Source organism: Schistocerca serialis, chromosome 9, assembly GCF_023864345.2.
Source record: "Schistocerca serialis cubense isolate TAMUIC-IGC-003099 chromosome 9, iqSchSeri2.2, whole genome shotgun sequence".
Lineage (NCBI taxonomy): Eukaryota > Metazoa > Arthropoda > Insecta > Orthoptera > Acrididae > Schistocerca > Schistocerca serialis.
In genome coordinates this window covers 426582853-426597122 of record NC_064646.1, presented here as the reverse complement: position 1 = coordinate 426597122, position 14270 = coordinate 426582853, and the positions used below count along the sequence as shown (strand labels likewise).

Here is a 14270-nt window from a genome sequence, read left to right as displayed (position 1 = left end):
CCAGACATCTTACTGCACATGATCTGGAGCAGCTGGTTACCACCACCAGTGAAGGCAATCCTGGTGTCACAGACTGACACGTCTTTAGATGCAGTGGCCGATTTAGATGATAAGATCCAAGAGGCAATGACGCCGTCAATAGTTAGCTCCACCACTGAGGTGTGCATCTGCATGCCGACAACTGTCTCATGCACAGATTATGATGTTCTCGCCAACAAAGTGGACTTATTATCATGGCAAATCAGTGAGCTGTTACACCACCGTGTCACGGACAACAGGTGCCGACATCAATTTCGTCGTCACTCATGCAGCCGATCATCGACAGTCTCGACTATGACAGGGACAGAACAAACAGTCTGTTTCTACCATCACAAGTTTGGCAAGCAAGCACGTAAGTGTACAACACCCTGTGCCTACCCAAACGGCAGCAGCGATCAGAAGTGAGCGCCCCCTCCAGTTGCTGTCCGACACCCAGGCGCCTGCTTGTGAGTGACCGACGTTCCACCTAGAAGTACTTAGTAGACACGGGTTCTGATTTCTCAATCTTTCCTCGAACCATGCTACATCAGAAGCGACCGTCTATGCCCATTTGTCTCGCTGCTGCTAATAACTCCCGGATATGACGTATGGCACGATGTGCTTGGAACTTGACCTTGGTTTGCGGCATGCTTTTGCGTGGGACTTCACCGTTGCAGACGTCGCCAAATCAGTCATCAGAGCCAACTTCCTCGCCCATTACAACCTGCTGCCTGACATAAGGAACTTTCATCTGGTTAACAACACCACCGGCCTGACAACTTCCAGATTTCATCGAGATGCCACTGTCCATACTGCCAAGGTAATTCAGGTAGTGGATGGCGAGTACGTGAAGCTGCTGCTAGGATTTCCAGCCCTGATGCGACCACCCGGTGCACCTAAGGAGGTAAGACATGATACCGTCCATTATATTGAGACTACTAAAGGACCCCCTACATCTTGTAGGCCGCAATGTTTAGCCCCAGATCGTCTCAAAATAGCAAAGGCAGAATTTGAGTGTACGTTGCACAAAGATGTAATCTGGCCTTACAACAGCCCTTGGTCCTCACCATTACATCTAGTGCCAAAGAAGGAGGGTGCATGGAGACCGTGCTGCGATTATAGAGCCCTGAATGCCTGGATAATACTCAATCGTTATCCCATACCCTTGTTGTGTGATTACAATTACACATTGAGTGGTTCAGTAGTGTTCACTGTGTTAGATTGTGCAAAGGCCTACACGCAGATACATGTAGCCGAACTTGACATTCCAAAGACAGCCACCATCACTCCTTTTGATTTATTCGAGAGCATGTTCATGACTTTTGGACTGAGGGATGCCGCACAGACATGGCAACACTTCATAGATTCTGTACTACAGGGTTTACCCTTTGCGTTTGCATACTTGGATGACATTTTCGTTTTTTAGATGTCACCTGAGGAACATTGCCACCATCTAATCGAAGTATTAAAGTGATTGGAACACTACGAAATCATGCTCAATACCTCAAAATGTGTCTTTGGTCAACCTGAAGTAGACTTTCTCAAACATAGAATTTCTGCGGCAGGATCTCTACCACTACCTGAGAAGGTGGAAGCCATTTTGCACATTCTGAGACCCACTACAGCCATGGAACTACAGTGTTTCCTCGGAATGTTAAATTTTTACCACCGCCATTTGCCACACTCTGCTGAGCTACAGGAACATTTAGTCGCAGCACTAACTGGTCCGAAAGCCAAGGGTAATGCACCCATAACTTGGACTCACGAAATGACTGCCGCATTTGAAGTGGCCAAGAAAAGCATCACCAACGCAGCCCTGCTGGCACATCCAGTTCCTACTGCCACGTTAGCACTGGTAGTCGACGCTAGCCAGACCGCAGTCAGCGCTGTGTTGCAGCAACAATGTAGTGACATGTAGCAGCCACTCGCATTTTTTTCACACAAGTTGACAACCTCACAAAGACTTTGAAGCACATATGACAGAGAACTTCTGGCCATTTACGAATCTGACAAGTACTTCATACCGCAACTAGAAGCATGTGACTTTGTTATCTTTACGGATCACAAGCCACTAAGATATGCATTCCGTCAGAACAACATGAACTGTTCCCCCAGAGAACACAACCAGCTCTTGTTTATTTCTCAGTTTACCACTGATATACGTCATGTGTATGGGATCAACAATGTAGTGGCCGATTGTTTGTCCAGAGTCAGCAGCATTGCCAATACGATCGATTACGCCAACCTCGCTGCAGCACAGCAAGCTGATGAGGAATTACAAGTGATTTTGTCAAATGGTGAACCAGTGCTGGACCTGAAGCTGGTAGACATTCCTGGAAGCGACATAAAGCTATATTGTGACATGTCCACATCGAAGCTGAGACCCTTCCTACCTCTGGAATTTCGGAAGGATGCTTCCCATTCGCTGCACAACTTATGTCACCCAGGAATCCGAGCTACAACACACTTAGTTACAGTGTGTTACGTGTAGCTTGGAATGCAAACGGACTGTCGCAAATGGGCGAGATGCTGCTTGAAATGCCAGCGTAGCAAGATAAACCCCAAAGTCCACTCACCAGTAGGAAGCTTTCCAATCATGACAGCATGATTTACACATGTCCACCTTGACATTGTTGACCCACTGTCATCATCCAATGGTCATCGTTACGTACTTACAGTGATTGATCAGTACACTCAATGGCCAGAAGTTGCACCAGTGGACAATGTTACGGCAGAAACTATCACATTCACCTTAATCACACACTGGGTGTCACATTTTGGTTGCACGCTGCACATTACGACGGACAGGGGACAACAATTAGAGTCAGATTTGTTTCAAGAGTTGACAAAATTTTGTGGCACACTTCACCACCGGATGACGAGCTATCACCCTGCCAGCAATGGTTTAATAGAGCGATGGCACTGTACCCTAAAAGCTGCTCTAATGTGTCATGACACCACATGGACCAAAGCACTTCCTGTGGTATTACTTGGACTCCGAAGCACATTGAAGCCAGACCTGGATGCTTCTTCAGCCAAATTGGTTTATGACGAAGCATTATGCCTGCCAGGAGAATTCGTGGCTACCGACGCTCTGCCAAACCCTATGGGTGACCAGCCAGAATTTCTCCACCAACTGTGACAACATGTGGCTCGCCTCCATCCGCAGCAACATCACTGACATGGGACTTCTGCCATGTTTGTCCATCATGACCTATCATCCTGCACACATGTCATGTTACAAACAGAAGGTATTAAACCCTCGCTCCAACCACTATGTTCCAGCCCACACCGTGGCATAACCAGAGGAAGCAAGACCTTGGACATCTTGATCAATGGGAAACTGACTGCAGTCTCCATTGACCATGTGAAACCAGCGTACGTCTTTCTGGAAGCAACGATGACTGACCTACCACAACTTCCGCCTCACTCAGCAATCACTCCGTCAACGTTGTCACCAACGCAGCCGGGGGGCAACCATTGACCCACCACCATGCACCTCAAGATATGGACGACATGTCAATTTTCCAGCACGCTATTTGGAATGACGCTCTGCTTCCACCATGGGGGCTGATGTGGCATCTTCTGTCATTGTCCAGCACCGTGACATGCTTGGGTGTTTGAAAGTACAGTGCTGCAAAACTTTTCTGCTGGATACCAGAGACGCTATACACAAGCAACATTTGTTCTGCGTTTTATTCTTTGATTGTTGATTTCTGTTTCCACATTCTACTCCGTGGTGAAAGCGTAAATCCAAGTGTGTCAGATACGGAATAATTAACCGTACTGAACTTTTCTCACGCATTCGCACGAGTTATCAGTTGCAGTCTAATATTGTCTGTTCCGACTGCAGGGTTTCATAAGTAAAGTATTCCATCAAGCTGAGACAAGTCTACTTCTCTTATTCAGCATACAAGCACACGCAGATGTTAAACCGTCGACCATGGTAATCCAAACCAGTACCGAAATACAGTTTAAGCCAGGTTTTCACCAGAGCGAAGAAGTTAACAAGCATGAGCAAAAGAGAATTCTGTCTGGTGTACCTGGTAGGCCTCTTGCAGGTCTTTGAACTGGATGCCACTGCAGCTAGTTATGTGTCCCTAACCTTGCCCAGTTACCTAATCAGAAAATGGAGTCCTGCAATTTAACATGTAATCTGAACTTACATGGCCACTCCATCTGTGAGAAGTGAATGTTTGGTTAAAAATCATCCTGAAAAAATTGTGGTTTGAATGGGATTTGATCCCACATTCTCTGGATCATGAAGCACGTGCTTTGCCACTAGACCACTTTTGTTCTAGGGAAAAAAAAAAGAATATGACCGTTAGACTTACACACATAGTGGATACGCTAGCCATGTCCCCTCTTGAGATGATGCTCAATGTCAGTAATTAGTGTTCTGTTTCTAAATTTCCCCTCAATGGTAATGAGAAGCCAGGAAAAATGGCAGCCAACATACGAGGAAAATTTTGGACCTGTGCTAAGGAGAGATGGAAATGCAATTCCATGCAAAGTGCTTGATATCCATGCATGTCATGGTTCCATACAAACTGAGACACTGTGTCATTGTGCATAACCCATCAAGAACAATGCCCTCACCATGCAAAATAATCCTCTCTGAATAGCAAAGTTTTGCAGTGTGGCTCTAACAGGATAGAGTTGTATCCTGTATGCTGGATATTAGCTCCAAAAACTAAAAACTAATAGTATAAATGATTCTATTAATATACAAGTGAGTGATAGTGAATTTTCTCCAAGTGTTCGTTCACATGTGTTTTCTTCCATTCACTCCTTTGAAAACCAGGCTTTAGGTCCTTAAAATTGGTGTCTGTGAACTCTGTATAACTCCATTACATGGCGCTGCATGACTGATTTGCTGAGTCACATGCCAGGCAAGCAAGGCTGTACAAACCACTGTTGTAAGCTGTTCTTTGCACACCAAAAAGTGTAACTTCCACATTTTTTACAAAATGCTTAAAATTTTGGCAGTTTGTTTCTTTCTTTGTCTTCTTCCTGTGTAAATAATTTCAGGGTAGGTTTCATTATGTCTTATTGGACCAACCTCTTGTCAGTACATCATATATGACTGCTTTTGAATACCATTCTTTATGGAACCCAAGCTGAGAAGTAGTTAAGAAATTCTGCTTGAAAATTTGGTTAGTATAATTTTATTCAATAATCTTTGAAAATATTAAGTAGAGCAAAATGAGCCTGGAATCAGATGTAATTTGATTACCATAATTTATGGAGACTGCTGTTACTGCTGTACATATACACGTCCAAGAAGAATCTACATCTACATCTACACCTGTTGCACCAGTTATTAGGGTTTCTTTCCATTCCATTCATGTATCAGTATGGAGTGCAGAAAGAATGATTGCTTGAATGCCTCTGTGTGTGCTGTAATTAATGTTGTGTCCACGCAATCCCTACGTGAGCATTATATAGGGAGTTGGAGTATATTTGTAGAGTTATCATTTAAAGCTGGTTCTTGAAACATTCTGAGTCAGTGTTTCATAATGGTTCCTATAATAGGGGACATATATTTGTAACTGATGTCTGTCTGTGGTGCATCCATGATCTTGTCAATTATGAGGGTCATTCAATACGTAATGCCCTACATTTTTTAAAAAAAGTCATTAATATACATAGCCAAATGTCCTTGTTGGTGCTTCACATTTGATGTTTGGTCTGTGCACCAGTGAAGTTTTGAACCATTCTGGCAGATGGCAGAGCCATAGTGCAGTGTCAAAATGGCATCTACATATGACTAATGTTACAAGCAGTGTGCTGTTATTGAATTCTTTTGTGCAGAAAAAGAAATGGTGGTGAACATCCATAAATGTTTGTGTGCAGTGTATGGTGATGCTGCAGTTGATAGGAGGAGATTTGGGCAATGGGTAAAGAAAGTTACAGCCTTAAGAAATGCAGAAACAAAGCTCCATGATAAGCCACTGCCATGATAAGTCACAGCCACTGCTCTAGACATGCTAAATCCTGTAGATGCCATTATTTATGCTGACTGGTGGATCACAACTCAACAATTATTTCTACAAGTGTCAGTCAGCATTCGAAGTGCATCTGCAATGATCGAGACTCTCAGATATTTAAAGAGGTGCTCATGATGGGTTCCATGAATGCTCACAGAAGACCACAAGATTAAAAAAAGGGCCATTTCAACTGAATTGTTGGAGCATTTTGTGACCAATGAAAGGCCTTTCTGTCATGGATCATTATGGGGTATGAAAGCTGGGTACACCACTTTGTGCCAGAAACAAAAAGACAGTCCATGGAATGGCATCATCCTCATTCACCACAAAAGAAGAAATTCAGGACAACCCCCTCTGCTGGAAAAGTCATGGTGGCATTCTTCTGGGATTGTGATGGTGTCACTCTCATGGATGTGATGCCAATAGGGTCAACCATCAATTCAGAGGCATACGTGAAGACTCTGAATAAACTCAAGAACCATTTCTGACCTGTTCGATTGGACAAGAATCCAGCAGAAATCTTGCTCCAACACGAGAATGCATGTCCACACACAAGTCTGAGAACCCTGGAACAAGTTGAGTTGGATATCACTGCCTCATCCAACCTAGTCCAGACCTCGCATCCTTGGACTTCCATTGCTTTGAGCTTCTTAAAGATTCTCTACAGGGAACACACTTTGAAGATGATGAGAGTATCAGTCATGCAGTGAAAACACAGCTGCGCCTACAGGACAAGAGCTTTTACCAGCAGGGAATACATGCTCTTCCATAAGTTGGCATACAGCCACAGAATGTGATGGAGACTAAATAGAAAAATAGGACACGGACAAGAGATGTTGATGTATATTGTCACCAAATTCTCACTCTTAACAATAAATGTATTCTGAGAAAAAAAATTTGGGGCATTACTTATTGAACAAACCTCATATATCAACATGTCATCATTTCAGCCGCAGTTGTTTCTTGGGAACTTTATTCATGTGAGAAAGAGACACATGTAACAACACAGGGCCTTTACTAGCTTTTGAATTACCAGTCTTTGTCTAATATAAATGTGCACTCTCAAACATAGAATCACACAGACACCCAATTGCTCACAGTCATGGCCACTATGAGACCATTTATTCATTCACTCACTCACTGTGTTTCACAAATTTGATGATGAAGGAGAGCCTTTGAGAATGAGGAATGAGCCAAATTATACATTAACTGCCAGAAATACCCACTGCAGGTTACTTTAGTCAAGTGTGCTAACAGCCTTTTATGACTAGTGGCGATCTCCTCAGATTGGTATTTATGGGATTTAATTTGTTTACACATGGAAAGCAACTACTTTGTCAAGATTCTTCTGTTCTTTCTCTCTGCCTTTAAGGGTCTGCAAGTGCAATGGAAGCAGACTGGAAGAACATTGTAACTTACAACATCCATTTTAAAATATTCAGTATCAATAAGGGTGGCTGTTTATAATGCCAGTGCTTTATATTCTGCTTTACTGACCTCAATTTTGTTTTTTCCTACAATATATGAAATACTGAAAATCTTTTGTCTTAGGGGAAAGGTGTTACAACATCAGGAACAGCATGTTATTGTAGGCCCTTCAATGGCTGTTTGATGGCTTGTGGAGTATAGAGCTTGACAACAATAAAAAGTGTTTCCCGTTTAAATTTATACTGATACATTAGCTGTAAGTGTGGGCAGTTCAAAGCAAGAGAATCCATTGCAAGATAGAATATTGACAATATCATGAAAAGCATTGGTTGCATTTTGTGAGTTGCATTTTCATGTGTGTGTGTGTGTGTGTGTGTGTGTGTGTGTGTGTGTGTGTGTGTGTGTGTGTGTGTGTGTGTGTATGTGTGTGTGCTGCCTTCTTCAGGGAAAGGCTTTCTGGCCAAAAGCTTATTCATTTAGCAGTCTTTTTGTTGTGCCTGTCAGTGGCTTATCGTTTTCACTATAAGGTGAGAGGTAGAGCAGCACTCTATTCTTTTTGTACTACTTATGCTGGTTACTACATGGCTCTGACTAATATCTTTACTTCAACATAAAGTACACATTCTGTATCTATAATTTATTGTATCCTTCTGTCTTCAGCATAGATTGGAACCTTTACAGTCAGACTAGATCTTAGCCTAAATAGTTGATATGTACCAGTCAGTACATGAGATAATATGTCACACAGTCTTCTACATCTATATCTACATTTATACTCTGCAAACCACTGTGAAGTGCACAGCAGAGGGTATATTCCATTGTACCAGTTATTAGGGCTTCCTCTCATCCCATTCATGTATGTAGTGGAGAAGGAATGATTGTATAAATGCCTTCGAGCATGCAGTAATTAAACTAATCTTATCTTAATGATCTGTACATGAGTGATTTTACATATAATATGTGCAAGTATAACATGGTGAGATGTTTTGCACTTGGGAAAATCTCAGTAGATCTTAAATAAATTATAAATGTGCTCATGTAGAACTGTTAAACAGAATGCAAAATTAGGGTAGATACTCTTTCCTGAGGTAGCCATTCATATTTCTTATTGTATTCTGCACTTTAATAGTTATTTTCATCCAATTTGTAGCTCAACTAACTTCAGATTTATGAACTCTTTCATGAACTGACTTCATTGTTAAACTTTATTCCTGCAATGGTAATGGAGTAATTACCAAGTGTTTTTGAGTTCAGAAATTTGACAATGATGGAAGGGAATTTGTGGTGCTCTAGATCTCTGTCTTTATCACCTCACAGAAACATTTAAAGATTAGTGTTGTTAAAGTGATTATACACAGCAGGTTTCCACTCAAACTATTAAAAAGGTTTTCACAAAATGCACACACATGCACTTGCTCACCCACACAATAAAAACTTGAAGTTGGTTGGTTCTCAAGACTTTAGACAAAACTGACAGATGTCAACAGGCCGGACTGAAACTATAACAGTTACAAATGCTGGAAGATCACTAAACTAGAATTGAATGACTCAGCCATTCCACCACATTAAAATCTCAAATGTGAAAAGTATAACCTGACATTCAGAAAATACATAAACTTTTAAAATGCACACCACACTTGCCATCAGGTAAAATAGGTGACCCATCTCTGACTTCAGTTTACAGCCGCTCTCTTGTCACATTGCAAATCTGTGTAGTATTGAAATAAGTATGCCAGGAGCACTAAAAACATGAGGGTCCACTTGATGAAGTAACACGTAATGCATCACAGAACAATCCCACTAGCCAATTTTGATACCAGGTTAACTCCAAATTCAAGCACTCTATTAAATAACATTTTTGTCAACTAAGAGAAAGTTGGCAGTATCATTATTAGTGAAATATTAAGTGGTCTCATTGACCATGATGGTCAGAGTACTACTATTGAAAATATGATTATTTGCTCCACTGAAAAATTGTGACCATCTATTGTGAAAGAGATATCAGTACCAAATACAATTTGTTCGGATTCCAAAGGTGATAAAAATGTCCTGTAAAGAAAAATGAGTATTTTACCTTACATTAGAAAATCCAAGTAACCCTACCCATTTAAATCATTGCAAAAAGTGTTGAATATTAAGTAAAATAATCAACAATCAAAAGGTTCATATTTTAGCTCCAAAATCAACCAATGGTGTAATAAAATCAGAGCAATCTGAGATACAAAGAGTGAGGCAGAGTCCAATTGTGCCAGTAAAAAGAATGACATTGTTTTAAATATTGATCATAAACATGTTAGAAACCAAGAGATAATTGCTAAAATATTCATTGCTGCTCCATAAATATGCTACAATGGCTCCATAAATATGCTACAATGGCTCCTTATAAAGTGCATAATTAATTCTGAAACAATTTTCTCAACCCTGAAAGTGGGGTAAGTGTATACTCCATTACTGGAAATGAAGTAAAGACAACTGCTGCCTCCTTAAAAATCAAAGGCTCTTTAGAAGCAGATAGAATTTCAAACAAATGTCTAAAGCCTGTTCAGGTCAATTATGCAAAGTTTTAGATCACATATTTTATGCTTCTATGAATTTACTATTGTACCTCATGTGTCAATCCTTGTGCTGTGCCTATCTTGATGTATTTTTCTTTCATTTAGTTTCTGTTTATTTTCCAGTTTTATGTCTTTGTATCTCTGCAATTGTTTTTGTAAATTAACTGTAATGGATGACTGATGAGTGCATATACACCATAATTTTGGATTTATGTTGTCATCTATGAAGGAAGGGAGAGGGAAAGGGAGAGGGCGAAGGTCAGTGCCATCACATAGCCTTTCAAATAGTACGAAGGAGCCCCTAAGCCTAACATCCCCATCCAGCACATGGGTCACCATCAACAGTAGCACATGCCCTCACTTCATGAGACACTGTGGAGAGGTTTGGAATTTAATCCAGAACATTGGCACACATACTGTTGACAAGAAACCACCACTTATCCTCCTCTTGCTCGTGAAATATTGGCAGTAAAAATTTTACACCACCAGGATTTGAATCAGCATACCACCTAGCAAAGCCTTGAAAGATAGTTAAGTCTCTGTGCTGTTACAAGTGTCTATGTGCTACACATCAGTTAGTTTTAGATGACTGCTTTTCCACATTTTTCTTTTACATTTTTGTGTGTTAACATGTATGTGCATATTATAAGAGAGAGAGACAAGTAGTATTTACTTGAATGTGAAACACATTCTACTGACAAATAAGACATATCAGAACCATTCTCTGTTTTAGTACATTTCCTGTCTACAAACATGTATTGTGCTCCCTTTCAAGTACTTGGCTCTCAAAATTTAGTTGTCTCCATCTCACTAAAGGTATTTAGGTTATCATTCCCGTTCTCACTTTCTTTACTTCAGCAGCTTGCTTTACCTGTTCCTGTCTAACAATAAGATCTAAGAGACTTTTACTTATTTTATCTAATCTACATTTCTGATCTTCATTCTGTGCCTTTCTTTACAATTAACTAATTTTTTTTAGTTACAAGTGATCAGGTTTAAGTGCATATTTTCACATTTGGTGTTTCCAACAGTTCCATGGTTCTTCCTGTCTGAGCAATTTATCAGTAGATGCACTTTTTCCTAGTATATTGTTATCCTGAGCATCTGACTTTTACAACTAATATTTGTAAGCAAACATTGGCATATGGAAGCACTAAATCTCCAAATTTGACAGTTATCTTGTTACAGGTTAAAAAATAATATTTTTTAATAATGCAGAAAACTCATAAATTGCCATCAGTCACATGCATAGGGAAAAAAATAGGAGTTTTCTGTATTATTTTCAAGAGAATAGAAAACACAATCCTTTTTGAACACTGACTAAAGCTTACCGAATTAACTGCAAAAGACTGTTTTTTCTTTGTGACAGGGTGAAGAGCAGTGATCATGACAATACAAGCACCACAGCCTCCCTCATAGCACATATACTTTGTTCCTTTAAGACTGGCATGATCCCGAATGAAAGAATTAAGAGATGTGGTGGCTGGAAGGCTGCTGTCAGCTGTAAAACCAGGAGATTATAATCACTATTTACGTTAAGTAAACAGCACACTGTTAAAATGAGGGCATAATTTAAAGAAATTATAGACACCCTGACTATTCATATGTTGTATCCAAATTATTACCATGCTTCAGGATTGATATAAATTTTATTACCAATCTTAGGCATGAACTGTATAAAGAGACACAAAATAAAGTCTAGGAACAATAACAAAATTTAAGAACTAAAGGAACTATCAACTGGTTCTGTTCCAGAGAATGAAAGCCAACTTGCACTGTTCAGTCTGATGGGGAGGTGATAGGGACTATTTTCTCTACAGTTGTTGATGCTGTCTGAAACAGTGCTCAGGTACTCTTCTTGCAACACCAAGTTTGGGTACACCAATATATCATCAAAATATATGAAAAAACACTGCAGTCCATTTGCACCTAATCAGTAAACTGCAGCCACATCTGCATCAAATTCTTCAAGCTAAACAGCATTTGCATGTACTCAAACAAACTGAATGGTGTTGTTATTGCTGTCTGTCATATATCCTTTCCCATAACTGGAATCTGATGGTATTTGTTCTTGCAGTGAGTTACATTAAATATTGTCACTCCTGCTAGAACACTAGTAAAATCCCTAGTGTTAGGTGCTGGGTAGTGGTCTGGCACTGTGCAAGCATTTACCACATGACAGTTGCCACAGTCTCCAGCCACCATCTTTCTTTTTACCATGTTCAATGGTGATGCCCATTGGCATTGACCTGAAGTTGTATAAATGTGGCGCAGTGCATCATGTAACACCTTTTGCATATGCACCATGCTGCTGACACTTTCACCAGTCATCACAAAACTGTGTGTGTAACTCATGGTCTGATTTTTTTCACATCCTGGCATATCTGTGATGAATACTCCATCCTTCCTCATTTGTGCAGCACTGATATTTCCTTTATTCTTATCTGACACAGAAAACTGACATCTTGTATGGACTCTGCCACCTCCACTACTACAAAGGTTCATCAGTAACTCTGCTCGAAGCTTAAATCTAACCCCATTTCACACTTTCTGTATGTCATTATTAGTGACTTATTCACTGCCATGAGATGCATTTGTGAGGTTGTGGCTGCAGTTTTTCCATCTCTGGCTGACAGTGCACCTGATGCTGAATCAAATGGGTAGTAGCATCCAAATGTCTTGTCTTTAATGTGGAAAGTGTTTGAAGGGGCAGGTAATCTTGACAAGTTACTTACCATGCCAGTTTCCTTCCTGTACTCACTTATTTGCTGAAGGTATTCCTGTTGCTTTTTAATGGCTGCCACACCTACAGCTAGCTGCTGTTGCCATTTGGCTGTTTGCATAGTTTTATGCATCTTATTGCTCTGCTGCTGATCCATCAGTGACACCATCGAATCTGCCCTGGCAGCTCTGTTGTTGCTTGTTCCTCACCAAGGTAAGTTGCTCTTGTTTTGCAATAACACTGACATCCTCCTCTACAGCACATCAGATTGCTCTGTAAGCTCATATAGTTGCTAAGTAATATCCATGTGCTGGCCCTTCTGTATTGCTGTGGTCTGTTGCTGTGTGCAACCATCTGTGACAACAGTTGTGTTTGCTACATGTGACTGTAGAATGTTGCATGAACTTTGTCTGCCAATGTTATCAACATATGGACATTGTCTTTATCACAGGTCTCCTTGACTGCCTCAGCAGCTGCACTAGCCATATGCGTTGCTGTGTTGCATCTGGTAACTCCTCTTCTCCACTGCCTACAGCAACTGCCCTGCCAGCTGATGCATTTACTGCCACTGCAACACTCATGTCTTTGCACATCTGCACATCTTTGCACATCATGGCAAAGATGACACTTAGGTATTGATGACTTCTTTTTTGTATTAACCTGAATATCTTTTATGAACATTGTACCACAGAGAATCACTTATTATTTTATAGGAATGACCTGCCATCTAGGAGCAGCAAATTTGGCTATCAGTGGGCCAAGTGGATAGGAGATGTTTGAAACATGTGTTGGGGGCAATGGGATATCCAATAAGGAGCTTTGGGAGCATTCTCGGAATGCCACTCTATTTCCATAGTAAACTGTTAGTATGCATAATTTATTGTTGTCTTCTTCCCATGTAATCCATAGGAAAGAGTAATTATGTAGTGTGGATTAATACAATGAACGCCTGTGAAGTGTAGTGTTCTTTTTATATTGCTGTGAATATGTAATGAAAGGAAGTACAATCTAAATTCTAATTCCAACATTAGTACAAACCTTTGCAATCAGATAACAAATGAAAAATTATGTATAATATGATAATCTGATAGGATGATCACATCAATAATATCTTCTGTCACAACTTAAGGAGAGGCAGTGAAAGATATGGATTTCAGTATAAGACATTGATAAAAGTGCAATAAATGTATGAACCACTTCTCCATCTCAGGTGATGTAAATTTCATGCACTATGATGGTATAACGATACAGCCTTCCCCAAGACTCTAATGGAATGTCCGATACACCTTTTTTTATATGCATCTGGATAATTATCTAATTTAGTGCTTCCTAAGGTCTTGTATGTGTGTATTTATATATATCATTCTGTCCAGTTTGTTAAAACACTTGGTATTCATTGTGAAAGCATATAGAAAGTTCTGGAAAAACGTATATTATCATAATTGTCAGTGGATTGTTGTCATTAACAAACTTATGTACAGGTTAAAAATCAAAAACCTAGTTGAGAAGTTTAATTAACAGATATTTAGTAACAAATGTAAAAAGGCCATGGGAATG

The 14270-nt window shown here is 40.2% G+C and overlaps 1 protein-coding gene across 1 annotated transcript in view; it reads right to left on the bottom strand.

Moving 5' to 3' along the window:
* Positions 1 to 14270, bottom strand: part of LOC126419759 (uncharacterized) — a 316376-nt gene that overhangs the window by 164622 nt on the left and 137484 nt on the right. Inside the window, exon 4 of the mRNA XM_050086933.1 lies at positions 11323 to 11492. Within this exon, the coding sequence (XP_049942890.1) occupies positions 11323 to 11492 (170 nt within the window). The remainder of the gene's footprint in view (positions 1 to 11322; positions 11493 to 14270) is intronic.